Here is a 27,431-nt window from a genome sequence, read left to right as displayed (position 1 = left end):
TATATATATAATTTTTGTTTTCAAAAAGCGTAGTAGTTAGCAGCCCTAAAGGCAAGAACAGAAATGATTTCTTTACTTACCGGAATATATAGTGGGGCTGACTGGATCTATATTCTGAAATCCCTCAGTGACGGCATGCACAGGAATTTCAGAAACATCAGAATTGATTCCAGATCTTGCAGAAACTAGTAAAAGGAGATTTACACCCAAAAGAAAAACGACGAGAAGACTGCAAGATGTCATGCTTCAATTTTCAAGAGCAACTCTTCAATGATAAATTTTAAGGCAATCTGTAGATATAGTTTTTGCAAGAGAACTCAGTTTATCAATTTTTTATTGCGGGAAAAATAAAATCATTGAATTCGCAGAAAAAAATTAAATAATTGATAAAGCGGTTTTCTTATCATCACTATTGATTCATTATTTAGCACAGGTGGAACAAATAGTTTCATATGATAAGAAACACACTGAAAATATTATTTCTTGTGGATTTAGAATCGCATTTAACCTTGGCATTAGTAATATTAATCCACAGGTTAATTGCTAATTTTAATTTTTTTTTCGTTGATTTTACATGGAAATTTTATTAATTCTTTATCGTTTTAATATTTAACTATACTCTCAAGCACAAATGTTTGAAAATACTTAAAAATACGTATTAATTTTATATACTTCCGCAATATAGTAATCCTCAGTATGGATGGTGTTTTCTACACTAAGGAGAGCTGCAGGCTCTTTACCGCCTATACTTCCGGGTTATTGTGTCCGGTGTATTTTGAAGTCATTTGGCTCAGAACGGGATCATTGTGTTTTGAGATTCTTTTGAGTAGTAGTTCCTGCAAACGTTGTTTTCGTTTATTTACTACTTGTGTTTACAATGAATTTTAAGTCTAAATAACACATGCAATAAATAATAAAAATGTCGTTATAATAAAAAAAATAGTGAAAACACAGTACTCTTATATTATTTTATTAATGTTAAAATTATGAAGGGTATATAATTTTAACGGGTCGCATTCATTTCATCGACAATCACTTCATCGCCAGGCCATTTCATCGACATCACTTCATTGACAGACCCTTTCATCGACTAGGTCATTTCGTCGACAGGCCGTTTCCTCGACAGGGCCATTTCATCGACAGGGTCATTTCGTCGACAAGTCATTTCGTCGACAGGGTCATTTCGTCGACAGGTTTATTTCGTCGACGGGGACATATCTTTGCGAAGGTTATTACATCGACAACAGGGTCATTTCGTTGACATGGTCGTTTCATCGACAGGGTCATTTCGTCGACAGAGTCATTTCGTCGACAGGGTCATTTCATCGACAAGTCATTTCGTCGTCAGGATTATTTCGTCGACAGGGTCATTTCGTCAACAGGGTCGTTTCGTCGACAGGGTTATTTCGCCGACAGGGGTAATTTTGTCGACAATATTAAGAAAAGGTTATTTCGTTGGCAAAGTCATGCGTAATTTTGAAACTAGTTTTATGATTTTTTACATTAGACATTATGCCTCCTGCACTTCTTCGTAATTTAGTATATTTCTGCTGAAATTTTTTAAACCTAGCCTGATGCAAAATATTAATAGTGTGATGAAGTCGCCAGGAAAGAAGCATTTTATTTGAAATTTGCGTACTCTTTTATTCACACCACGTTGCAAAAATGAAACATTAATTGTATTTTACACGTTTAAGTTGCATATTACACAATTTTTTTCTAGTCATATTTAATACATTTATTTCTAAGATTAATTTTTAATGTACATTATTATAGATTATCATCGCAAATGCAATAACTATTGTGAATGATTCTTGATGTAGGGAGTGAATGACGGGTGAAATTAGGAAGGAAAAAAAGACAGTATATAATAATTCTGTGAGATAATGAAACCATGTGGTCGATAGGTAATTTCAATGACAAGGTCTTTTCGTTAACTGGTAATTTCAGCTGCAAAAATTCTCTGCGTATAAAAAGAAAATTATACTTATATAATCCCCCTCCCCCTAGTGAGTAATACGCATTAATACATTTTAAAATCTTGTCAAACAAAAGTAAAGGAGCAAACTTGTACAATGATAACAATGGTAGTGATTACAAACAATTTAATCCGAAAAACACAAACTTTTTAGATAGTTAGCTGGTAAAATTACTTCTTGTTTTATAAAAAATTTATATATTCCCTGTGTTTATATATTTATTTTTTCAAGCTCAGTTGATTTTTTTTCATATGCAATCGTTAATTTTGTTACTATTGACATGTTAATAAAATTTCAATATTTATATATTTTCTCTTTAAAAATATCGATATAGGAAAATACAAACTATGAGTGGCTGTTACGAAGGTTGGTGAGCGAAGTGAGAAAGGTGAGGAAATTCCTAGTATTATAAAAATCTTGAAAAATTTGCATGTGGGGAAAAATAAAATGAAAATCCAACTTGGAAAACATGTTGGGAAATATTGTTGATCAAAAATTGTGTTCTGATCCTCTTCCTCGTGTCTTTGTCAGCTGTGCTGCTGAAGACGGAAGTTTCTGACAATTCTTGTGAAATTTAAATGAAATATTACTTGAAACAAAAATCTTGTTCTCACATTTCCAGTTTATTTTATTTCTTATTTAAATGATTATTTATAACGTTTTAATGTTTAATAGTTTAATATGTATTTTATCCTATGTCTTCCCCAAACATTTATAAGTTCTTTTACCTTATAAAATAAACTTCGTTAATGTACAAAAAAAAAGAAGAAAAAACTCGCAATGACTCCACATCCTCGGTATGCGATTCAATAGAAATGATGTAAGAAATGATTCCAAATCAGAGGAGGAGAAGTAACCTGTCTAATTGGTTTTTATGATTTAAAGCATTTGGGGAAAAACGATACTTATTAAAATATAACAGATAAATTGACTTTTGAGTTTATAATTGAGGAGAGTTATCCATATGCATCTGAATTTATTCTCATTAACGTTTAATTAAAATAAGATTAGCAAACTTATATTTTTACTCAAATATTAAAATGTTTTTCTTTTCGATTTGCCAGAGAATAAAACTTTATTTAAATTAATAAAATTTGCAATGAAAGTATAGATTTCAAAGAGTCTAGAGCACTAAGGAAAGTCCTTTAATTAAGTGTAATCGGAAATGGAAATGTTTTTAAACATTATGTTTGATATGTGTACTGAGAAAGAAAAAGAAATGTTAATTTTTCTCACCGAAACGAAAAAATGGAATTTTGAATGTTGATAGAAGTTTATTGGAAATTTTCTCCTTGTTGTTTTTGCGATGTGTGAAAATTTGTATATTTTTTTTTCCTCTTTTGTAGTCTACTGAACAAAGTTGATATTTTAAATATATATACATTTTTTATTTTCATTTTTTCTGCATTTTAGTTTTGAGCCTCGTGGCTTGTTCAGGCCGAAAATAATCAGAATTTTGATTGGCGATAAGTTGTACTAATATTGGTCAGAAAGCGTTTGAAAATTGTGTTTTCATCCTGTACAGAAAATCAGTCAAAAATTTGAGCAATTAAACTAGTCAGAAATTGGTCAAATTTTAGTTGCAAGATTTTTATTTTCTTTTTTGTAGAGTAAGAGTTATTTATTCTTGCGTTTAAATTCCAGGTTTGATTTTTTGTTCATTTTCTTTTAAACAAAATGTGTCTAATTTAAATCGTGCGAATAAAAAATGAATTAATTCGTCATTTATTTACTACTATTATTATTATTATTAAATTATACTATCAGTATTTAATTATAATAATAATAGTATAATTCAATAATAGTATAATTTTATAGTATTAGATTAGAATTTAATAATTAATACTATTATTAAATTCACTATTCATAGAAAAAACATACTTTGTGAAGAGCAAACATGCTTGCAACGTTGCGCTTGTGCTTCTAAACATTTTTGTTAAGGTGAGTAGCACTTTAAATATTGTAAGAGTCTACTACCGCCTCGGTAAATACCTAAACATCATGTTTGCGTTCCTATAGTTTCTCGAACACTCGAATAGTGGTAACTAAGACTAAGTTTGATTGTTCGAATAAGCATATTCCTGTCCTAATGTTAAAGATGCTGAATAAAAAATTTAAAATTGCAATTTAAGTGAACTTCAAGAAATTACTTTTCCACCATAAAAAAAACCTAGATTTTTTTTTACTTATGCAGACATAATTATTAGGTCTATGAATATTTTCATTTCTGTGAGAATTTGATTGAAGTCTATGTTCTTGTTAAAATGTATCTAAAAATGTTGAAAATTTTTACAGCAAAAAATTTAACTTTTCCCTCCTTGAAATAATGCCTAAGTTTTCATTGTAATATATTTGTATTACTTTTAATTCTGAGAATAACTTATTTTATTAATTTGATTTGATATTAAAAATAATTTGATAACGTGACATTATATTAACTGTTACTTACCATAAAGAATTTTACTTTAGTATAAAAATTAAATAATAGCATTTTTCTAATTAATATTAAAAATATTTAGATTAAATCTCTAAAACAGCTTCAGAATTACGCATGACACTATCAANTCAGAGGAGGGGACGAAACCTGTCTAATTGGTTTTTATGATTTAAAACATTTGGGAAAAAAAACTATACTTATTAAAATATAACAAATAAATTGACTTTTGAGTTTATAATCGAGGAGAGTTATCCATATGCATATGAATTTATTCTCATTAATGTTTAATTAAAATAAGATTAGCAAACTTATTTTTTTACTCAAATACTAAAATGTTTTTCTTTTCGATTTGCCAGAGAATACAAATTTATTTAAATTAATAAAATTTGCAATGAAAGTATATATATTTTAAAGAGTCTGGAGCACTGAGGAAAGTCCTTTAAAAAGTGTAATCGGAAATGGAAATGTTTTTAAACATCATGTTTGATACGTGTACTGAGAAAGAAAAAGAAATGTTAATTTTTGTCACCAAAACGAAAAAAGTGGAATTTTGAATGTTGATAGAAGTTTATTGGAAATTTTCCCCTTGTTGTTTTTGCTATGTGTGAAAATTTTTATAAATTTTTTTCTCTCTTGTAGTCTACTGAACAAAGTTGATATTTTAAATATATATACATTTTTTATTTTCATTTTTTCTACATTTTAGTTTTGAGCCTCGTGCCTTGTTCAGGCCGAAAATAATCAAAATTTTGATTGGCGATAAGTTGTACTAATACTGGTCAGAAAGCGTTTGAAAATTGTGTTTTCATCCTGTACAGAAAATCAGTCAAAAATTTGAGCAATTAAACTAGTCAGAAATTGATCAAATTTTAATTGCAAGATTTTTCTTTTCTTTTTTGTAGAGCAAGAGTTATTTATTCTTGCGTTTAAATTCCAGGTTTGATTTCTTGTTCATTTTCTTTTAAACAAAATGTGTCTAATTTAAATCGTGCGAATAAAAATGAATTAATTCATCATTTATTTACTACTATTATTATTCTTATTAAATTACACTATTAGTATTTAATTATAATAATAATAGTAAAATTCAATAATAGTATGATTTTATAGTATTAGATTAGAATTTAATAATTAATACAATTATTAAATTCACTATTCATAGAAAAAACATATTTCGTGAAGAGCAAACATGCTTGCAACGTTACGCTTGTGCTTCTAAACATTTTTGCTAAGGTGAGTAGCACTTTAAATATTGTAAGAGTCTACAACCGCCTCGGTAAATACCTAAACATCATGTTTGCATTCCTATAGTTTTTCTAACACTCGAATAGTGGTGACTAAGACTAAGTTTGATTGTCCGAATAAGCATATTCCTGTCCTAATGTTAAAGATGCTGAATAAAAAATTTAAAATTGCAATTTAAGTGAACATTAAGAAATTACTTTTCCACCATAAAAAACCTAGATTTTTTTTACTTATGCAGACATAATTATTAGGTCTATGATTATTTTCATTTCTGTGAGAATTTGAAGTCTATGTTTTTGTTAAAATGTATCTAAAAATGTTGAAAATTTTTACAGCATAAAATTTAGCTTTTCCCTCCCTAAAATAATGCCTAAGTTTTCCTTGTAATATATTTTTATTACTTTTAATTCTGAGAATAACTTATTTTATTAATTTGATTTGATATTAAAAATAATTTGATAATGTCACATTATATTAACTGTTAATTACCATAAAGAATTTTACTTTAGTATAAAAATTAAATAATAGCATTTTTCTAATTAATATTAAAAATATTTAGATTAAATCTCTAAAACAGCTTCAGAATTACGCATGACACTATCAACGAAATGACCCTGTCGACGAAATGATTTGTTGATGAAATGACCCTGTCGACGAAATGACCTTGTCGGCGAGATGACCCTGTCGACGAAATGGCCTGTCGACAAAACAACCCTGTTGAGGAAACGGCCTGTCGACGAAATGACCTAGTCGATGAAATGGCCTGTCGATGAACTGATTGTCGATGAAATGAACCAGACCCAATTTTAACATTAAGTGTGAAATAGAATAGTGTTAAGTAGAAGTAACATGTGGTTTGATCTGTAATAAATATGTAAACCTAACATTTGAAAAAAGAATCGTTATAAAACACTTCTCACCTTTTCAATAATATATGCCAACTTTCAAATTTAAATCTGAATTATAATTAATAAACTTAATCTTGCAGTTCGAACAAAATGCTAAGAGTCTACAACCGCCTCGGTAAATATCTAAACATCATGTTTGCATTCCTATAGTTCTTCGAACACTCGAATAGTGGTAATTAAGACTAAGTTTGATTATTCGAATAAGCATATTCCTGTCCTAATGTTTTTGATGCTGAATAAAAAATTTAAAATTGCAATTTAAGTGAGCATTAAGACTTTTCCACCATAAAAAAAACCTAGATTTTTTTTTACTTATGCAGACATAATTATTAGGTCTATGATTATTTTCATTTCTGTAAGAATTCGATTGAGGTCTATGTTTTTGTTAAAATGTATCTAAAAATGCTGAAAATTTTTACAGCAAAAAATTTAGCTTTTCCCTCCTTGAAATAATGCCTAAGTTTTCATTGTAATATATTTTTATCACTTTTAATTATTATTTTTATTGCTAACACTTACGTGTGCACAGCTTGCATCAAAAACAAATAGAAAGAGGTCAAATCAGGACTGCAAAAAAAGCAGTTTTTTAAAATCTAGCAACCATGTCACCTTTTTTAACAATATATGTATAAATAACTAAAACAAATTTTCACTTTGAATTCATCAGAATTATTTAATAACATTAACAGCGTATGAAATACGGCACAGATTTCAGCACAGAAATTATCTAATTTATTTCTTTTATTAAAAACAAAATTATCCGTTTGAAAATATCGCCTTGCAGAATAAGCTGTAGTAAGCAGCTGCAAACTTTCTAACCGGAACTAGAGCAGGTAAGGAGCTCGAGATTGTTATTGTTTACATTTATATTGAAAACACCATCCATAGTAACCTTCCAACAGGCGTGTCTTTTCTACCGCTGTGAATAGTCTTGTCTTTTAATACGAGGGTTGTAAATTAAATAGTTGCAACTTAACCTTGAAACTCACAGAAGGGCGGGCATGCGTAAATAGGGTATGGGTGCGGTGAGGTGGCGCTGTTGTCGATGTGTAGAGTGCAAAAAACAGTCGATTTGCTTAGAAGGGTAGTTGTTGCGTGGCGTTAAAGTGAGGAGTTTCGTTTCCATCGCTCTAAAGCATGTTGTGAAAAGGCTTAATGACGAAAAAAGACGAGATGCTTGAACCCATCGTGCTACTGTCTTATACGGTAAAACATTTGCTCTACAGGCTTCCACTAATCCTCGATAGCATTCTGTTGCATTTTTGCCACGGGAAACCTCGATTGTAAGCCACGACAGCTGATCACCTTTTGCAAACATGCTTTAGAGCGATGGAAACGAAACTCCTAACTTTAACGCCACACAACAACTACCCTTCTAAGCAGATCGATTTTTTTTTGCACTCTACACATCGACAACAGCGCCCCCTCACCTCTCCCATATCCAATTTGCGCATGCCCGCCCTTCTGTGAGTTTCAAGGTTAAGTTGCCACTATTTAATTTACAACNAGCTCGAGATTGTTATTGTTTACATTTATATTGAAAACACCATCCATAGTAACCTTCCAACAAGCGTGTCTTTTCTACCGCTGTGAATAGTCTTGTCTTTTATTATATTGTAAACGCTATTGTCAAATGCGATTTTTTAAAAGTGCAGAGATTAAAATCTCATTTTAATTAGCTAAAGGTTAATTATTATAACTAATTTAACCAGTATTTATCTTAGAAAAAAAACATTTTAATTGTAGTCCTCATTAAGCAATGGCCAATGAATTATTATAAAGGTTTCGTAAAGAAGGTGCCGATATTTCAATTTATTTACCGATAATGAAAAAGGACAACTGAATTAAAAACTGTTGCGGAAATTAAAATTAAAAAAAAAGGAAAAATTATCTTCTTCATTGTTCAATTGTAAAATTTCAATGGATGCAAGTGTGTTTAGAGAGTTGCAAGCAATGTAATTCTAAGTGGTGTCATAAGCCCACAAACTTTAGTTGATGATATGTTGTTGTTGTTTCTAATGTCACTTTTCAATACCAGAAAGCCTGCTTGCTAAAACCCAGCGAATTTAAGGCAGAGGATGATTTCGTGTTTTCCGGGTATTCCATCTATAGCCTGGAAATCGGCTTCAGCCCGTTTCCAGGCCACATCGCAACCCGTTTATAGGGCGGAGCCATTCATACATCCATTTATTCATCCACAGATCGTAATTTTCACCTGAACCAGAGAATGATCAATCTCCAATCCAGTACCCCCAGAGGTTTTAATTAGTAATGGAAACATTTAGGACTTTGTGACCAGACTGTTTTAACGTGCACCAGTCACCATTTACTACATGGGGAGTCTATGACCGGCTGGGACCTATCTCTTGACCTCTTAGACATTAGCCTACCAATCCGGACCAGGCGATGATATTATGTATAAGATCAAAGTGAGACCGCAGAATAGCAGCAAATTCGAAATTAAATTCTGGCCTTGGTAGCTCAGGGTTAGAGAATCTGAATCAATAAATCAATCTTGAAAAATACATCGAAAAATATATTTAATTTGCCTGTTTATAAGATATTCCTATTCCCCAATTCTCATAAAAATGAGAAAACGTGCATAGGAGAGTAGTGAGAGTTCTCAGGCATCATAACATAACCATGTTTTTCGTCAAAAAAAAAATTTAAAAAAAACTCTTTGGATATTAAATTTTACGAAAAGTAGTCAAATTTTACTGGACTATTATTGAATATTCATGAGCTATAAAACAACTGCAGGTGATATATTAAATCATTTCTATGATTTTTTAAATATATATTTTCATTTACAAATATGAAATATTTGCTTTCACACACATGCATTTTCAATCAAAAATGTTTATTTGAAACTTGCATTTTCTATGAAACGTAATAATAAATAAATAAATAAAAATATTAAACTATGTTCCTAAAATTGACTGAAAAGGAGAAAATAATTTTATTTTTGTCAGATCAAAGTTAACAGATCATCATTTCTGTAATGAACTTCGACAAATCACCAAACGTTCCTATAATGTGCCCTACGCCTTTCTTTTTTGATCTGAAAATAAAATTACTTTTTCCTTAGTCAACTTAAAAAACGTAGTTTACAAAATATTTACTTCATTTCACTACTTTCTTATTAGTTTTGTGTTTGTTAGCTGATGTCGAAATTAGGTGAAAATTTCAATTTTACAAAACAGTTTGCTTGCGCCATCTAAAAATTCATTGTACTATTTTTGTCACTAAGCATAGATCTCCAGATAAAAAAAGAGCAGTCAAACTAATATGACCATAGTTTAGGGCAATAAACTTTATCTATAGCGAACAAGAAATGATTGAAACTTGCACTTGTTTCTTCATTAAAGCTTGATTCGGTGGAGAGTGCTCAAATTTTAAACTGGTGTTCTTAGTCAGGGGATGCCAAATGGTTTCAATCAGTTCTTGATCATTACAAGAAGAATTATCGCCATGTTATATGCACAGAATACCTTGCATAAGTGAAAGGTATTCTGAAATCACTATCTTTTAGATTCCTTGTCAAAAAATTTTACTTTATATCCACATAAGGCAAATTAATATTTAAAAGATGAAAAACCAAATGTAGTGAATATTATTGAGAAAGAAGGGATCACGAGCCCCAAAACAAGTTTGTTTGCTGAAAGAAATTTTAAGGTGTTTCTGATAAACGAAGTTAACCAGCTCTCAATTTCCTGCGGCAATGAAACAGCCTTGGATGTTTTTAATTCCGCTTTCCTTAAAAGCGATTCGTCAGGGTTTGAAAACATTTTCGCTTTTTCCTCGTGTAAATATTGCGTTATGTCCCCTAATGTGTATTTTATTTAAAATGAATCTAATGTAAAATATTAAGGGCTTTGATTACGTAACACTCCTTGTATAATTTACAGCCATTCACAATTACTTCGACTTCTTCTTCATTTATACTAACATACACTGATCTGAAATAAAAAAAAAGTAAGAAAATAAAAAAAAGGAAAAAAATAAATTTTTAAATTCACATTTTTGCGTGTTTAAAAGTGAAAAAAATTAAGAATTGCGTCATGGGTAAAATGAAAAATGAGCAACACAGAACTGTTCATAAAAATATTTATCATCAAATTTATGTTCAAACTTTAAAAATAATGCACTTCCCTTTTTTTATTTCTGGCTAAGAGGATTTAAAATGTTTCTTTCTTTCTTCCGTTTAAAAAATGTTGTTTAAAATTTTTTATTTTGTTTTATACGCATTTACTTTATTATTTAAACGAGTATTGGACAAGGTTTACAAAGGTGAGATCGTTACATTTCACTTCTCATAAAGTTTACATTTACGGATTTCTCCCCCCCCCCTGTCATTTACAAAATGAGGTTGTTAAAAAAATATCTTTCACATATTCAACTATAAATAAGCTAACGACTTATAATTTTAATTTTTGACGCAATTTTTTTTGCATTCCATATGCTCTTAAAATATTGAGGAAAAAAAAAGCTTGTTTACAACTTACGAACTCAACCGTTTTTATTAGCGGTTAAAAAAGAGAAGAAAAAAGAAATAAATATATTGTGCAATCAAACGTCAAACTTTATCTCATCCCCGTAGCCTACAAAGGTGACTCAATTTCCACTCCTTTAAATTTGATACTGATTTCCTTGACTCGATAAACCTATCGATATTGCAAATACAAATAAAAAAGAGATAATTTTAGATTGGGAGAACTTGAGTTGTGCAGAAAATAATGAATCAGGAAACATAAAACATAAAAAAGCATAATTACATAAAGAAGAATAGTTTAAATTTGCGCCGTTATGCAAATTATTATCCTTTATTTAATATAAAACTGGAGAACAAATTTTGTGTTGCACTTATACAAACACTTGATTATGCCTAATTTTCAAATCTAAGATTAGTTCTGCTTTTAAAGCTACAGATTGTTGTTTAAAATGACAATTTTAGTCAGTTTTTTGCCGAAAAGTACAAGTTTAAAAACGTTATTTTTATAAAAAAGGGCTCCCGTAAATGTTGCGACAAACTCTATGGGGAGCTTTAGAGGACCTAAGAGTTTGCTTATCGCAAGAGTTTAAGTCATGGCTTCAACAATTAAAAAATTACTCTGATTTAACAGCTTCCCTGATTATCCGCAGTTAACTCTGGTATGTTTTTGACTGCCAGGCCATTATCGGCTCCCTCTTTCAACTTGGAGCACACCCCCCATCGAAATTCTCCATGGCCATCGGGCTCCAGAGCTTGCAAATCTTGTTATCAAGTCTTCTGGAGGACTCTAATCTTTGCACTAGCACTGTATGCATAGACACGACAGCAACAACAACAAAAACAACAACTCTGGTATGTACAAGGAGTGATCAAATGAAAAGGTACGAAACGACGTAAAAACGTAACAGTTAAATATTTGCTTATTCCGCCATGGGAGAACGCAGCGAGACATCTCGGGATGCGATTGGAGTCTCTGACTGGGATCGGAGCATGCGCAGGAGACAGCAGAGGCTGTTATCAAAAGCGCCGTCCAAATGATCCGGTGGTCCTTATGAGGACAGGATGGAGTTCGCGTTGCAAAATTCGACGATTGAGGAGCAGCGAGGTGTTAACCGATTTCTGACAGCGGAAGGGGAGAAACCGGCAGCTATTCATCGCCGGATGGTGACAGACCGGGGCTGCTCACGGAGGGTGCGGTTCTGCTCCATGATAACGCTCGTCCACACGTTTCCAGAGTCACACACATGGAACTGGCCAAGTTCAAGTGGGAGGCGTTAAACCATCCGCCCTACAGTCCAGATATGTCGCCCTGCGATTTCCATGTGTTTGAAGAAACACCTGAAAGGGAAGCGCTTCAACTCGGACGACATACTCAAGGAGGCTTTGAAGGACTGGGTCTCGTCACGGCCACAGGAATTCTGGGAAGAAGGAATCCTGCTGCTTGTTCATCAGTGGGATCGTTGCGCTCAGGCCTATGGTGTATATTTTGAATAAAGTCTACATTTGTACCCACCGTGTCATTTCGTACCTTTTCATTTGATTCCCCTTTGTATATATTGCAAATCTTTATTATCCCGAGAAAATTCGTGCGTAGCAGAATTTTTTAGGGCGTTTTGTTTTATCGCGTTTTTGCTCGGCTGGAAGCAATAATAATAACAATAATCTGCGGAGATTGGAAGTTTGCCAAGTTTTGCTGTTGGATTGTGGGACTGCACACGTGTTTTGTGCGATTTTACGTACGATGGTTGCTGAATTTACAAAGAAGAAAAAGTAACAAAAAATGGCGTATCACTTCACCGGTGTTTGGAAAATATCACCTTGTGCTGTTGTTCCTCGTTTTAAAAACTATCATACAAAGACTAATATTTACTTAAAATTTCAAACTTGTGTATTATGTTTTGTTTTAGTTCCTTGTATTTATTAATGAAATAAAAAAATAGATTGAATTTTGCACTTTTTCCCAAAAAATTGGCAAAGGAAGCGGCTAAAGTGAAGAAGTAAAGTTAAGGCTTTAACAATTAAAAAAATTCCAGTTCTGCAAAAATGATCCTATGCATGTAGTTTCCAAAATCTTTTTCTCTAACAGTTGCTTATCACATGAAGTAAAATTGTGACTTTAATAATTAAAAATTCAACTGTACAAAAATTAAAATCTAAAGCAGTACAAGGTTTAAAAATCCAGATCAAATTACATAAAAATTAATACTTATAAGTCCGTAAAGTTTGTTTGTACCGAATATGTTACGGAACAAAAAATGTGATATACCATTGTTTTTATTGTAATAATTACCGCATAATCACCGAATCACTCTAATTAAATAAATATTATTGTAAAAATGACGGTATAATATTTCGCTGTAAGAATAGATTTTACGGAATTGTAATTTGATCCGGAATTGTTTACAGTGTAGTTCCCATCTTTTTTATCTAACGGTTGCTTATCAAAAGAATTAAAGTAGTGACTTTATTGTAGTAGTGATTTTTACCTAACTGTTACTTATCACAAGTTGTGGATTTAATAACTTAAAAAAGAGCTCTAAATATTATCTAAAGCACGAGCGGTTATCTATCGCAAGAGTCAAAGCTAAAGTGAAACTATACTATCAGAAAATATACAATATCAAAGCTACAATTCTTCAACAGCCTGATTGCGTATTTCATAAGAAAAGAATAAAAAAAGAAACTTGCGAAACTCACAATCAATGAGCCAATATTCAAGAATATTGGTCCAATGAGGGTCCAAGTTATTTTGCTGCTAGGGTAATGTCATGGAGGTATTAGAGAATTGAGAATTACTATTTCTGTTTGAGGCATCGTTTGTCGGAAACTATCAATTTTTGGTAGTGTAGATGGAAACTTCTGATTAGTATGTTTTGAACTACAACATATTCAACGGGATACCTGCAAGTGACGTAGTGTGGGTAACTCGATGCTGATTGGTTGTTGAAACATGGCATTTATTTACGTTAGCAACTGTGCTTTACATTTATATTTTGAATAAGCCAAGCCCGTCAAGTATCAATTCTGGCAAGTGGCACATTCGATATTTTTTAACAACGATTTAAATTCTTCCACTATATATTTATTACTTAACTCAAGGACTGGCAAGAAGCCATGTAAAACATAAACAAGCTAATTATGCATCGAAGTTGCCAGGTACACAAAACAAATATATATCACGGCTACAATAAAAAGCAGAAAAAATAATAAGTATAAGTTAAGTAAAAGACATAGACGAGAAAGAATTATATTTCTACGAATTCGATTATCGATACAGCACTGTATTTACTTAACTTTACATTAATTAATATTCTATTTATGTGGACAAGCTTAGCTCGCCTTTAACTCGTCATTTTGTCTTTAACCAATCAGCTGTTGCTGACGTCATAGTTCACATGTGTGGGTGTTCGTGATCTTCTTCTTCATGAAATGCAAGCACCCAATTTTCAGCCAATATGACAGCGTTTTAATTTCCATACGATTTGTGTGGGGTCCTTCGTCCTTAGATTGCATAACTTTGATATAAAATAAATAAAAAATATAATAAATAAAATATATAATAAATAAAAATGTAATAAATGAAAAATACAATAAAAAATATAATAAATTTATTATTTTCTGATAGATGCAAGATAATAGACAGAATTTTTAGTCAGAGCCACAAGGATTTTATTCAGAAGTAGTTATACTCAAGATTTAAAAACAGCAAGGATTATATACTAGTTTGTTTGTGAAACAAACAATAAATAATTGCACAGCAATCATTAAGGGTCGGCATGTAACAGCAAGCTGTGAAGGAGTAAAACCCCTTGTTTTTCTTAAATAGTAACAAATTTTTGAAAGTAATCTTCTGTTACAAACTATTTTTAAACAAATTCTGCATTCAATGTGTCTCACAATTTTCAAAAATTTCTTGAACTTAATCTTCTTTTGCAATTTTTTTTGAATAACTTATAATTCTAATGTCATGTTTGAAATAGTTCAAAATTTTAATGGATTTTTCCCCCGTTTGAGCTGCTTTCTGAAGTAGATAAAATATAAATCTAATCCTGAAAGAAACACCTATAGGAAAACAAAATATGTTTTACATTATAATAATTCCATATAAAATATTTGTTAAGTTCAACGGTTTTAGGAAAATTTAAATTTGAAACTCTTTATTTGTAAGAGGGTGTTCCGTAAAGACCTCCCTTATTGTGTGCTTTTAGAATCCATATGAAAAATGAAAACATTAAAGCATGCACAATAGGAATCAGAAAGGAAAACTGAACAAAATAAAAATCAGAAACCTGACAGGTCACAGGACATAAAGAATCACGTAATAAACACGATGAAATGGATTGAAGTAGAAAGGAGTTGAAAGACGATTGTTAGAAACATCTTCAGGTTTCAACCACCACTTAAACCCGGTTTGTTTATTACATTCACTTTTCTCTTTTGTAATTGTCAAAGTTCGAACACAATTTTGTTTTTTTCATCAACTAAATATCAAATTGCGTCCCTCATGTGTATACTTCTTTGTTTTCATTAGTGAAAAATATTCAAAAAATACCTATAAAGGGTGATCTTTATGGAGCACCCTGTATAACTACATTGAATACAATTGCTTTAGCTACAAATTTTAACATACATACAAATTATTAAAAGAACCAGAAAATAGCGTTCTCTAGTTTTGCGCAAAGGGTCTAGGTGGTTTTGATTTCGTAGAGAAAGTATCACTGTACCTTTTCCCCCCGACATACTATAGATTACTTTGAGATTTAATTCAGAATTCGGAATATGTTACATTAACACACGTGTAGACATTATTTAAAAGTAAACAATTTTTTGTAACTATGCAAATAGCTTTTGTAATTTAGTTTTCTTAAGAGCTGAAGATACTAGAGGAGAAAAAGATATTATGACGCCTTGACCAGACAATAAAATCCATAAAAATAATATAAATAATTGAAAACGCTGTGCTCTTTTTAAAACCATACTAGCTAAAAAAAATTGAAAAATAAAAATTATTGTGCTCTTTTTAAAACCATAATACAGTCAAACCGCGATATCTCGAACTTGAAGGGAGAAGAGAAAAAATTCGAGATATCGAAAATTCGAATTATCGAAAATTACATGTTATCGATGGTAGAATAAAGAAAAATGCTCTTTACATAACTTATTTACTCTATATTTATTCTAAAAACACTTTTTACACTTTCATTTAAGAAAAGATTCAATTGTTGTTTGCTTTAGAGATGTGTAAGAAAGTTTGTCTATAACACTTTCTAAGTGGACTATAGCTTTAAATGTCTCCTCTGACATATTCGGCTGCCTCTCAGTAAATCTCCTTACAGTGTCCACTGCAGAAAGTGCTTGTTTCTTAGTAACATTGGGCGGTAAATCTTCGATTTCCTCATCCTCTTCTTCTGATAGTTCACAAGAAGCTTTCGTTTGAGCGATGATATCATTGTCATCCCACTGACCACACACCGGTACTGCATCATCTACGTTTACAAAGTCATGAAATTCCATGTCATCAAGTTTCATGAGTCCGGTTAATCTGCTCCAATCATTTTCGGTGCAGTTTTCAGCAGAATTAACGATATTTATTGTTTGACTACTTTCGTGATCTTAAATGAATCCAGACTTCTTAAAGCCATTCATTATCGTTGAGGAAGACACATCATTCCATGCCTTGTCAGCCATTCTTAAAATTTTTTTATTTTTTTTGGAATATTTTTTTAATTTTAGAAAAAAAATCTACACTATTTATGGAAAAAAATTCGAGTTATTGAGGATCTAGAAAGAAAAAATTCGCGAAATCAAGTTCTTTTTTTTTAACATTGAGTGTATAGGAAATTTGAAGAGAATTTTTTTTCCTTCGAGATATCGAAAAAGTCGTGAAATCGAGGTTCGACTGTAGTTCAAAAAATATTGATTAATAAAAATTATTTAAATTTAAAAAAGAACCTAATTTATTGCATTTTTTATAGAATTTTTGTTTTGACCAGAAAAAAAGCAAAATATTTACTGATATGTAAGTGCCAGGATAAATTAAAGCAACATCTTATACAAACCAATTATCAGGTTTTAACTTAATAGGCTTATCAGAAGTTGAGAAATCTTGCTTGAAAGGTTAAAAAATCTAAATTGAAAAACATGGACTTTCAAACAAAACTTTGAATAAATAATTTCAATCAAAATATTCAAATTTGCAGATGATTCCAGTTTAGAAATACTGTGTGTGTTAATTTTTGTTTTCTGAGAGTTGGTTTCAATAATTTTGCCATAACTTTGGTAATTTGTTTAGTATTATCGAATAGTGGATGTCAAATTGCTCAGAATAAAACAGGTCATAACATATATATCTTTTTAAAAAAATTTAAAATTTTGTTAAGAAAAACCCTCTTGACCACCTTAACAGATGCATATATTTTTTTAACTAATTTTTCTAAGAATTGAATTTTCTTTTTTTTTTCTTCTTCTTTTTTTAATGTTTAAACTGAATAAATTATTTTTAGTATAACTTTTAACCTGTTTATTATAATTTTGTTTAGGTCTATGCGAAATATTTTTTCTGATCGCTAAATTTAGATTTTGTGCTATTGTAATTGAACCTAACTTTTTAATTCTATTCTAATTTGCTTGTTTCTTTCTTTTTAATTTCTTTTAAAGGATAAATTATGTCAAAAATTAAATTTTTCTTTGTATTACTAGTGCTGCCATCTAACAACGAAATAGAAGTTCACATCTGTTCTATACTATTATTAGTACTATTTTAGTAAAATGAACTAAGTAGGACTATTTTAATAAAATGAACTAAGAGTGGGAAATAATACTATTCCCGGAAAATAAGTGTTTAAATTTACTAACGTATTAGAAAATTTATTTTTGTCTTATTTGTTCACTGACCACAGTCGCACATGAGAAAAATTATAAAATGGCATGGCAGGAATGATTTTCTCTGCCAAGCCGAAATCCTAGGCACACCCTTAATTTGAAACCCGTATGCATAATACTTAATTTAAGAAAATATTGTACTTAAAGTTTTAAGAGCTTATTATGATTTTTTTTACACGAAACCATAAATATATGCTGCTTTGAACAATGTCCTTTCCAAAAATGATAGAAAAAAGAGGGTCATTTGAGGTCACAAATTAGAATTTAAGCGAGAGAAAAAAAATGCTATCGTAAAATTAAAATCTACAGCTGAGCAGGGTAAAAACTAAAGCCTGTTTAATGGCTGAAGAAAACATAAAAAAGTTGAAAGATGATAATTAGAAACCTCGTTAAAGTTCAACCTAAAACCAAATAGGTTTTTGATGGTTAACAAATATGTTTTTGCTTATTCTGTACCCATCTCCCTTTATTATGATTTATCAGATTTTGAAGAAATAAAATTCGTTTTCCTTCCCGCGCTAGAAAAATTTATTTGCAACCGCCAATGTGCAAAGTAATCTAAAACTCGAATTGCACCTAGATTCCAAATGACGATAAATTCCATTTGGCGCTTAAATAGTGATGTGAATTTCGCTTGTATGCTGTTCAAAAACGAAATAAACTTTTGGTAGAGCTTAGAGCTTCAGCTTAGTTGGCTATTTTTAACATGAGTTGCGTTGATTTTGGGGGATCAAGTGGCAAATATGCAAAACAATGGGGCCTTACTTGCGTCACTTAAAAAAGCTGAGTTTTTTTATATGGTATATTTTAAGGCGTTCTCGAGACAGCTGGACAGTTCTCATACGGACAGCCATATGCCGGACACCCTTAATGGTAAGGAAAATTGAACCCTACTAAAGTCATTTCATAAAAACTGAATTTTATATATTTAACTTTGGCCAACCATTTTAAGATGTTTTCCTAGCAGCTGGGCAGTTCGCATTCGGGAATCCATCTGCCGGATATTCTTGAAGGTTAATGAGACGTGATTGTACTAACCCAAATATATAAAATCACAATTCTATTTTACTTGTCCGCTTATTTGAATATTGCGGAAAATTCGATAGCAGTATGATATCTTTCATAATTATTCGATAATTATTTTTACGAATTTAAATATTTAAACTTAGTTCTTTCACAAATGTCCCGAAGCAAACCAGTAATGAATAATGATTTTTCATGTTGTTGTTTTATTTTATATCCGTCGTTGAACAGCTGACCGAATTTTTAGGTTTACGGCTACTAATGTTCAATTCCGCAGCCTTGTAATTTTGAATCAATCCAGAAGACAAGGGAACTCCTGGATCAGTACCCTAGAGGTATTGATTTGTTATGGGAACATGGAGGACTTTGCGACTCGACAGATTTAACGTGTATCAATCACTATTTACTTCACTGGGAGTCATCGGCCGGCGAGGACCGAACCCACGAACTGTTGGACATCGGCCCAGTGGCCTACCAACAAGCCTGTCTCGGCCTCTTATGTTGTTGTTGTTGTGGTCGTCGGCCATTAAAGCACTTGGGCCGATTGTTCTTGTTTCCCGAGGCAGAATTTATCTACCACCTGAGGCGGAATTCTGAGAGACTGAATTCTCTACCTTTTGGACATTAGCCGAACGCCCTACCAACGAGGATATTCTGGTCCAGGCGATGATAAGATCAAAGTGAGGCGGCAGAATAGCTGTGAAACGAGTACAAAATTTTTTTTTGTGAACTTCAGAGGCGTTAAGGAAGTTAGAAAACTTGAAAATCCCCGGTAATGGGATTGAAACTTTTCGGCTTAGTTTCAGAAGCGCCGAAACTGTTTGAGAACTTCAAAGTGCCCTAGTAATGTACATAAAATTCAGCTTTTATAAAATAGCGCTAGAGCAATTCCAATGCATTAACCTTTGAGGTTGGCTGGCAGATGATTTTCCTCGTGCGAACTGCCCGGTTGCTTTTAAGACACTTTAAAATAGTTTGCTCAATTCGCATATATGAAATATAGCATTCATAAAATGGTGTAGTAAGGTCCGATTTTTTCAACCATTTAAGGGTCTTCGGCGGGTGGTTTTCCGTGAGCATACTGTCGGGTTACTTAAGAAACATATTCAAATAGTATATACTAAATTCAGCTTTTGTAAGGTAACGTATCTAGGGCCCCACAATTTGCATATTTCCAATCTGTTACCTGTAATGTCAATACAATGTTAGTAATAGTCAACCGTTCTTTTACTCGCCTTGGTGAATTTTCGTAGAAAATGTTTCAACCTTCATACTATATGACGTAGGTCTGGTGTTCACGAGCTCTTGCTGAGTTAAATTCTCCAGAAAGCTGTTGCCAATTTTCTCCGATAAAATTCTAAAGATTCGTTCTTCTTTCTGTCAGACCCCGAAGCGAACTGAACTGAAGTAACCATATTAATCAAAGATTTTGAAAATAAAATTTATTTGAAAATATTTAGCGTAGAAGAATGAAACATCCTATCAATAATTGCTTCAAAATTTGGTTTTATGTTAGGTAGTTCACTTTGCAGATCTGAGCGTCATATTGCCCAATTTTGAACTTGTTTTGGGAAAATGGATAAACTGAGACTAAATAAAATAAGCTAAATTATGATTGAGGTAAAAATGAAAAAAAATTTTTATTGGTTATCGAGAAACTATAGTTCCTTATTGTTTAATTTAATTTTTTTACTTTGAGGGGAAGTAGTAATGATATTTTTTTATAAATACATGTGTCTTTTATAATTTATTTTATAATAAAAGAATTTATTCAATTATTTTTTTATTCATATCAACTTAAATTTCAGGAAAATAAATAAATTATTTAAGAATTAAAGGATTATTAATTGTATATTGAAATAATATGTTTCTAAATTCATAACTAGTTTAAAAGCAGTCTTAAATCTCGGAACTCCAGTGACGCTTCTACGGAACCCTAGGGTTCCGCTGAATATGTTTCTAGAAATGCTGTTCCAGAAAGTTGAACATTGGACGAAATTGCGACGCTAAGATTCCACTCCCACTAACAAGAAATTGAGTTTAAGGAAACTTTTTAAACTTAATAAACATTTATTTAAAAAAAAAAATAACTATATTACCTTCCACAACTCTAGCACAAAACTTCCTGAAATCAGATGTTTTCAATCAACCTCGTTTGAGCTTCATCCCGTTTTTTATCACGGCATCTAAATTGTTAAAAAAATGTTTTCTGTAATTTCTCTTCAAAATAAATTGTGCTGGCAAAATTACAATTTAAAAAAATTTAATCCTTTTTGTTAAAAAATCACTTAAAAGTATTTATGAAACAGAGCCTGGTATTTATATACAAAAAAAAATCAGATTTAAATGACCTGATTTACCTTTTGTAACAAAGCATGATAAGGAATCCAGAATTAATCAGACCAAGGACAAAACCAATTACAGAAAAATACATTATTGATGCTAATGCTGATAGTGCTCCATATGGAAGTTTAAGTTCTGAAAAGAAAGAAAATCTGATTGTAGAAAGAGAGTCGCGATGTTATGTGAAAAAGTATTTGGCAACAATCGTTTTGTGAACAATCACAATTTTATTTCAATTGGAACAATACTCTTAGGATAATAAGAATTCCATTATTTTTATATTAATTTATTAAATAAAGCACTCTCACAACACACTGCAAAAAATTTCTGTAAATTTACCGAGAGATAATATATGTTCAGTCACGAAAGTTTATATTCAGATGCAAGTAACCTTGTTTTATAACCGGCGTTGAACAGTCCAATTCTTAGTTCACGTTTATCAATGTTGCCTTGTAGTTTTGAACGCAGTCCAGAGGTCAAAGAAACTTCTGGATCAGTCAAAGGGACAAATTTAGCATTCGTGGAGGACTTTTTGATGGGATTATTCCACATTTGCGTTACACGGAGAGGAAGATCATGAAAACCTCCAAAGGGCCGGACGACAAGAGGATTCTAATCCATAATCCGGTTACTACTGAGAATGCTTTACCTCAGCACTTTGGTTGACGCGAGACGGGAGCAGGATTCGTATCAACCAGTCACCGATGGAATTCGAACCTAGATCACGTAATTGGGAGGCAAACTCTCTATCTCATGAGACACAGCGGCTCATATAACAGAGTTCTTAATTAACAAAGTTACAAAAAATACTAATATAAAATATTTCAAACCATGATTCTTACATCTTCGTTATATATATATATATATATATATATACATTATATATATACAGTGGAACCTGTCTAAATTCACCACCCTCGGGACCAAGTCAAATGGTTACTATATAGAGGTGGTCACTTTATGAAGAGTCTTTAAAAAAGACTTTTTAAATAAGACTTGCAGAAAATGGTCACCCTACTCAGATCTCACTTTACCCAGGTGGTCACTTTTACAGGTTCCACTGTATATATATATATATTTCAACATTTTTCGTGAATAAAATTTTANAAGAAAAAGAAAAATTCTTATTAAATTCAAAATAACTTCGAGAAATCCCGAAACAAAATTTCCTCTTTTAACATGCATGGTTAGGAAAACGAGAAGATTCAAGATTCGTAATTATTTTAACATTTCATTTCAAGATTTATAATATTTTCTGAGAAAAATATAAGTTAAGAACTTTCCCCACATTATAAAGATATTCTTTAGGTAGAATATTTAAAATTTCCTTTCCAATGAATACGAAGCAAAGACAACGCAAAAGCTGTAAAAAAATGAAATATTTTCCATCATGAATAATTCATTATTCATTTAATCATGTACTTAAAATATGCACCAATTCTTTCACAAAACCAAACTTCTTCACCTTTTACGGAATTTATATATTTGAACGAGAAACCTTTGTTAAAGAAAACCGTATTTTTCCTGATAATATTTTTGAAAACTATTTGATGTCCTCCGCTAATATTTTTTTTCTTTATTTATTGGAGACATGCATGTGAATTGAATATATTTGAGTTGATTGTTTTCTATGCAACTCTGTCATTACATGTTGCTTTGGTAAAAAAGATTGATCCAACATAAAACTTTTGTTCTGAAAATGTTTGTTATGAAATTGATTTTTTCGAGAAGAATAGTTTTATCTGAATTTACATAAAAGTATATCAGGTATCCGAAAATTGAAGATTGACCAATTTTTAAGAAAAAGGAAACAAAAATCAATAATATAAAAAAAAAATTTAAAGTATATTTAAAGTACAGTATTTTGATTGTGTTAGTTTTCTGCTGATGCAGAATGCTACAAAATTGTAACTTTGAAACTTCCTGGATAAAAAAGTAGTTTATAAAATAAATTTCGTTATGAAATACGCTTAAAGTTCATAACATAAGCGTATATATATATATATATATATAGCGTATAAGATTCCATAATAATTTAAAAAATAATTTATGTGTCTATTTTCATTATAAGAGCTAAAAATTCACTGAGGAAAACACGGTTTTTAAGACTTAATACTTTTCTCAGAATTATCTCATTGATTTTAATAATAATAATTATTATTATTTTGGACTAGTCCAAACATAAAATTTCTATAAAATTAAATTGTAATTAATAATCAATTTATTGACAAAATGTATTTTTACTTACTCTCGCAATTGCCTTCAAGAGGATTAAACGTGTATCCAGAAATACAAGTGCAAAACTTTATGGGACCTATCATCTGGCAACTATCTGAATGAGGTCCACAATCACATTCTGTAAAAAATGTAACGTGAAAAAGCATGCACATTAAATGAATGGTTAAATGAATAAAGGAAATGTCAAAAATGCTACAGTGGCAGCATCTTTCACGTATGATAAAAGAAAAGGATAAAGATAAAGTTTCTTACCCATTATTAGCAATTAAAAGAAATTGTACGTGTTGCGCGCAAAAAAAGAGAAACAGAAGATAAATAAACTTTAGATATTGATTTTTCCTTGCTATTTTTTTTTTCTTTTTCAGTATTTTTATTTGTTTTTGAATGAGATATTATCCATCACATATAAACGTTTTTTTCTCGTGCATACTTATCATGGGCACAAAGCTTCATTACTTTCGAAATTTAATGTAATCAAAATTTAGGTATTACGTCTATAAATATACGTAGCTCAAAAATAATTTTTTATCCAATTTAAAACAAATTGCATAAAAAATAATAAAATGTTTGCTTCTGCACTTACAAAAGAGGAGTTCTTATATTATTGACCATACTGCCATTTTGATTGACATATATTGTTTATTTAAAAGCACGTAGATTAATGCAAAAATAAACGTGAAGATGATGTTAATGACATCGACAAAATAATTACTAATTATTATTTTATTACATTATTTTAAATAATATTAAGTTGTTTTGAATAATACATAGCCTGATTTGAATACATCTTGAGGAAATATTTAAGACTGATGGATTAGATCAGTCGGAAAACTACGTTTATGTTTCATAAATGCTTAATTCGATCTATCCTACTTTATGTATACTTTTTACATAATTCTTTCAAAAAACTGCTTTGATACGTACAAGCCATACGACATTAGTGAGTATAAATCACATAATTACCTAATCAATTCATTCTTTTAAAAAAAGCAAGAAAAATGAAAGTGAAACAATTTTTGAGCAAAAAATAGAGTTTTGAGTGAATAATCTAATGTGAAACAGAAAGATTTTCGACATGAAAGTTTACTACATAAGAAGTGTTCTTTTTAATCATTTTTTACTAAAAAAACTATTGTTTTGTATTTAAGTCAAAATTTGTCCACTCAGTTTCACGAATCAGTGACAAATTAAATTAAAGACAGTGGTTATTAATATTTTTTAATAGAACAGATTTTACAATTGTAATGAAAAAATAATGTTATTCAATGAATGATTAATATTTCGTATTAAAAACCACTTAATTGTGTTTATGCGTTGATTTTTCCTTAACTTTCAACACAAAATTATATGAATTGGGAAACATATGGAAAAAAGTTATAAACTAGTTAAATATTTAAAAAATATGTATTTAGCATAATTATACAGGAAAGTTGAGCTAATATAGGATACTCAAGATAATACCAAAACTAGATAATAATAATCTTTGACCATGGTTACTTAGAAAAATTTTTTTGACAAAAATGATTGTACTTTTTCCAAAAGCATTTTAACAAAATTTATAAATTGTTCCCTCCACGGAATATTAGACTTCGCAAGGAATAGTTTCACCTAAACAATTAAATGTTGCTCTTACCTTTACAAACGCCATCATTAAGAGTGTAACCTGATCTGCAAGTACAGTATTTTGTGTCATTTACGAAAGAACATTCTGAAACTCCATGTCCACAATCACACTCTGGAATATAAATGAATATTTAATAAATCTCCCAAATTATGCATTGATAAATTCAATAAAGGAAGCAAACTACAATAAATGCATATTATTTTTCGTTTTTTTTCGGGAAGTATTTGCAATCATAGGTTGCTGCAAGTGGAGTTACTTTCGAAACAAATTCATGAAATTCTATTCTATAGAAGAGATAATTAGGAACTCTTTAATTAAGAATCTCTCTGGTGTTATATTTGTGAGTCTTTGAAATTTCCTTCCGACTTCAATAGAGTTAAATTTTTCAATTTTTTATTCGTCCACATTTACAGCTGTAGGCGTCTAAGTTATTATTCATGGCAGGAAGTTGTAATTAATCTATAATTATTTACTTGCAGGTATATATTCCTCGAAACTAAGTAATAATTTTCGTGTTATAAGATTAGTCATAAGCTATAATTTTTAAGTTATAAGCTGAAATTATTGCTTTTTCGGAAGTTTTTCTATAAGAATTGAGGGAAAATCCGCAAATCGCCCCCACATGAAGTTTTTAAGAAGCTGCTCCCAGGAAACATAATAATACCCTTACGCAGGGCACCAAATGTTTAAAAAATGTTGGTAACCAGTAAAAATATTAGTAATTTCCCATTTTTACATTAAAATCCTATTTATTAGCACAATATTAACATAAAACTAGGAACCAGAAATTTTAGGGAATGTACGACGGTGCAAAGATAAAGAAAACAGAATTTTTGTTTGCTTCAATAAGTGTTGAAAAATCAGACGAGAATGGAGAAAACAATATCGCTCAATATCAAATCTCCAACCGAATTTTTTTTAGATAAATATTGAGCTACAAAAAAATATCGATTCATAATTAAAAACTAAAAATATAGTTGCCAGTAAAAATGTATTGGTCGCAATGGAAACCGGTAGACCGTATTTCTCGAGCCTTGCCCCTTTATCTTCACGAATATTCTTGTTTTAGAGCATAACCTGATTTGTATTTACAGAGATTTTTGTCGTTTACGTGAGAGCATTCTTGAACATACACCCACAATTGCATAATTAATAAGCTACTTAAAACCTGCTATGTAACTAATTAATTTCTAAAATCAGTCAAAGGAAATAAAGTTACAAATGCAGAAAACTTTTTAAGGATGGGTTTGAATGAATTTGGGTTGCTAAACTTGCAAAATGTTTAAGAAAGAAGCCTTGGATATTTCCTTTCTAATCAGGGACAATTTTCAAAGTTTGGTTCAATAATATTTGGATTTTCGTTTTGTTCGTAGATTACTTAGGTTTATCAAATTTTTATCTGCACTGGCCAGCAAAAGTTTAGCTTATTCGGTAGTTTTGCAAAGGAGCTTTAATATAAAAATAGTGAAATATTCTTTTCATAGAGTAAGGAACAATTTAAAACTAGATTTGACAATACTCGCTGGCCACACATATTTTCACAAAGCTTAGATTAAACCAGAGAATTAAAAAGGTCTTCACCTTCACAAATGTCTTTGTTTAGAGCGTACCCTTTCATGCACACGCAGCGCTTTTCACCATGCATATAACAGCATTCTAAAGTTCCATATCCACAGTCACATTCTGGAATATAAGTACATGAAAGAATTTTTTTTTTTACGTGTATGATTTATAGTAAAACTAAAACGAAACAAATTAAGAACAGTCGAACAAAATTGTTTAAAAAATTGAACAGTTGTGATCGAAATCATTGAAGAGACAAATGCCTCTTTAGTTGAAAGAGATAATCGTCATATTTAGTCACAATATTTCTCACACTTAAAAAAAAACATTTAAAATTTTTTTTTTAAAGTTTTACAGTTTTATAATACAGTTGATATGCAGCATTATATAAGTATTAGCAATATGTTTTGTTTATAATTAATAAAATTTACTAAATTCAATCATAAAATTAATTATAAAATAATACTTTCTTATTCAGGTATTTGTCTGTTTTTAAACAGCTTGAACTCTACAGCTTTGTCTGTTTTTAAACAGCTTGTGCACGCACGCACGCACGCACACGCACGCACGCATATATATATATATATATGTATGAACTTTTATATATATTTTATATATATGTTCAAAATGAAGAATAAAACAAAGAAAAATTATAGATATATGAAAAAAAAGGGGGGGGAAATAATAAGTAAAAAAA

At 30.6% G+C, this 27,431-nt stretch overlaps 2 protein-coding genes and 1 long non-coding RNA gene across 5 annotated transcripts in view; 1 reads left to right on the top strand and 2 right to left on the bottom strand.

Annotated features, from left to right (window-relative positions):
• Nucleotides 1-350, bottom strand: part of LOC107447789 (uncharacterized) — a 10,111-nt gene extending 9,761 nt beyond the window's left edge. The window contains exon 1 of the long non-coding RNA XR_006226685.2: nt 81-350. This is a non-coding gene — a long non-coding RNA (uncharacterized lncRNA). The remainder of the gene's footprint in view (nt 1-80) is intronic.
• Nucleotides 1-27,431, top strand: part of LOC107456201 (cuticle protein 14-like) — a 206,301-nt gene that overhangs the window by 24,948 nt on the left and 153,922 nt on the right. The gene's annotated exons all lie outside the window — the stretch shown is intronic.
• LOC122271932 (protein kinase C-binding protein NELL1-like) overlaps nt 13,823-27,431 on the bottom strand; it is a 45,288-nt gene continuing 31,679 nt past the window's right edge. Inside the window, exons 2-7 of one of the 3 annotated variants that reach the window (XM_043054683.2) lie at nt 26,753-26,854; nt 25,181-25,282; nt 23,558-23,665; nt 21,327-21,444; nt 21,066-21,152; nt 13,823-14,576 (exon numbers count right to left, since the gene is read on the bottom strand). In XM_043054683.2, the coding sequence (XP_042910617.1) occupies nt 21,098-21,152; nt 21,327-21,444; nt 23,558-23,665; nt 25,181-25,282; nt 26,753-26,854 (485 nt within the window). In that variant the 3' untranslated portion in view covers nt 13,823-14,576; nt 21,066-21,097. Of the gene's footprint in view, nt 14,577-14,706; nt 15,124-21,065; nt 21,153-21,326; nt 21,445-23,557; nt 23,666-25,180; nt 25,283-26,752; nt 26,855-27,431 lie in introns of those variants that run through there. The other 2 variants (XM_043054684.2, XM_071178116.1) reach the window with 2 other exon arrangements.

Source organism: Parasteatoda tepidariorum, chromosome 2 (assembly GCF_043381705.1).
Source record: "Parasteatoda tepidariorum isolate YZ-2023 chromosome 2, CAS_Ptep_4.0, whole genome shotgun sequence".
NCBI lineage: Eukaryota > Metazoa > Arthropoda > Arachnida > Araneae > Theridiidae > Parasteatoda > Parasteatoda tepidariorum.
The sequence above is the reverse complement of the archived record's forward strand: the minus strand, read 5'-3'. Positions and strand labels throughout refer to the sequence as shown.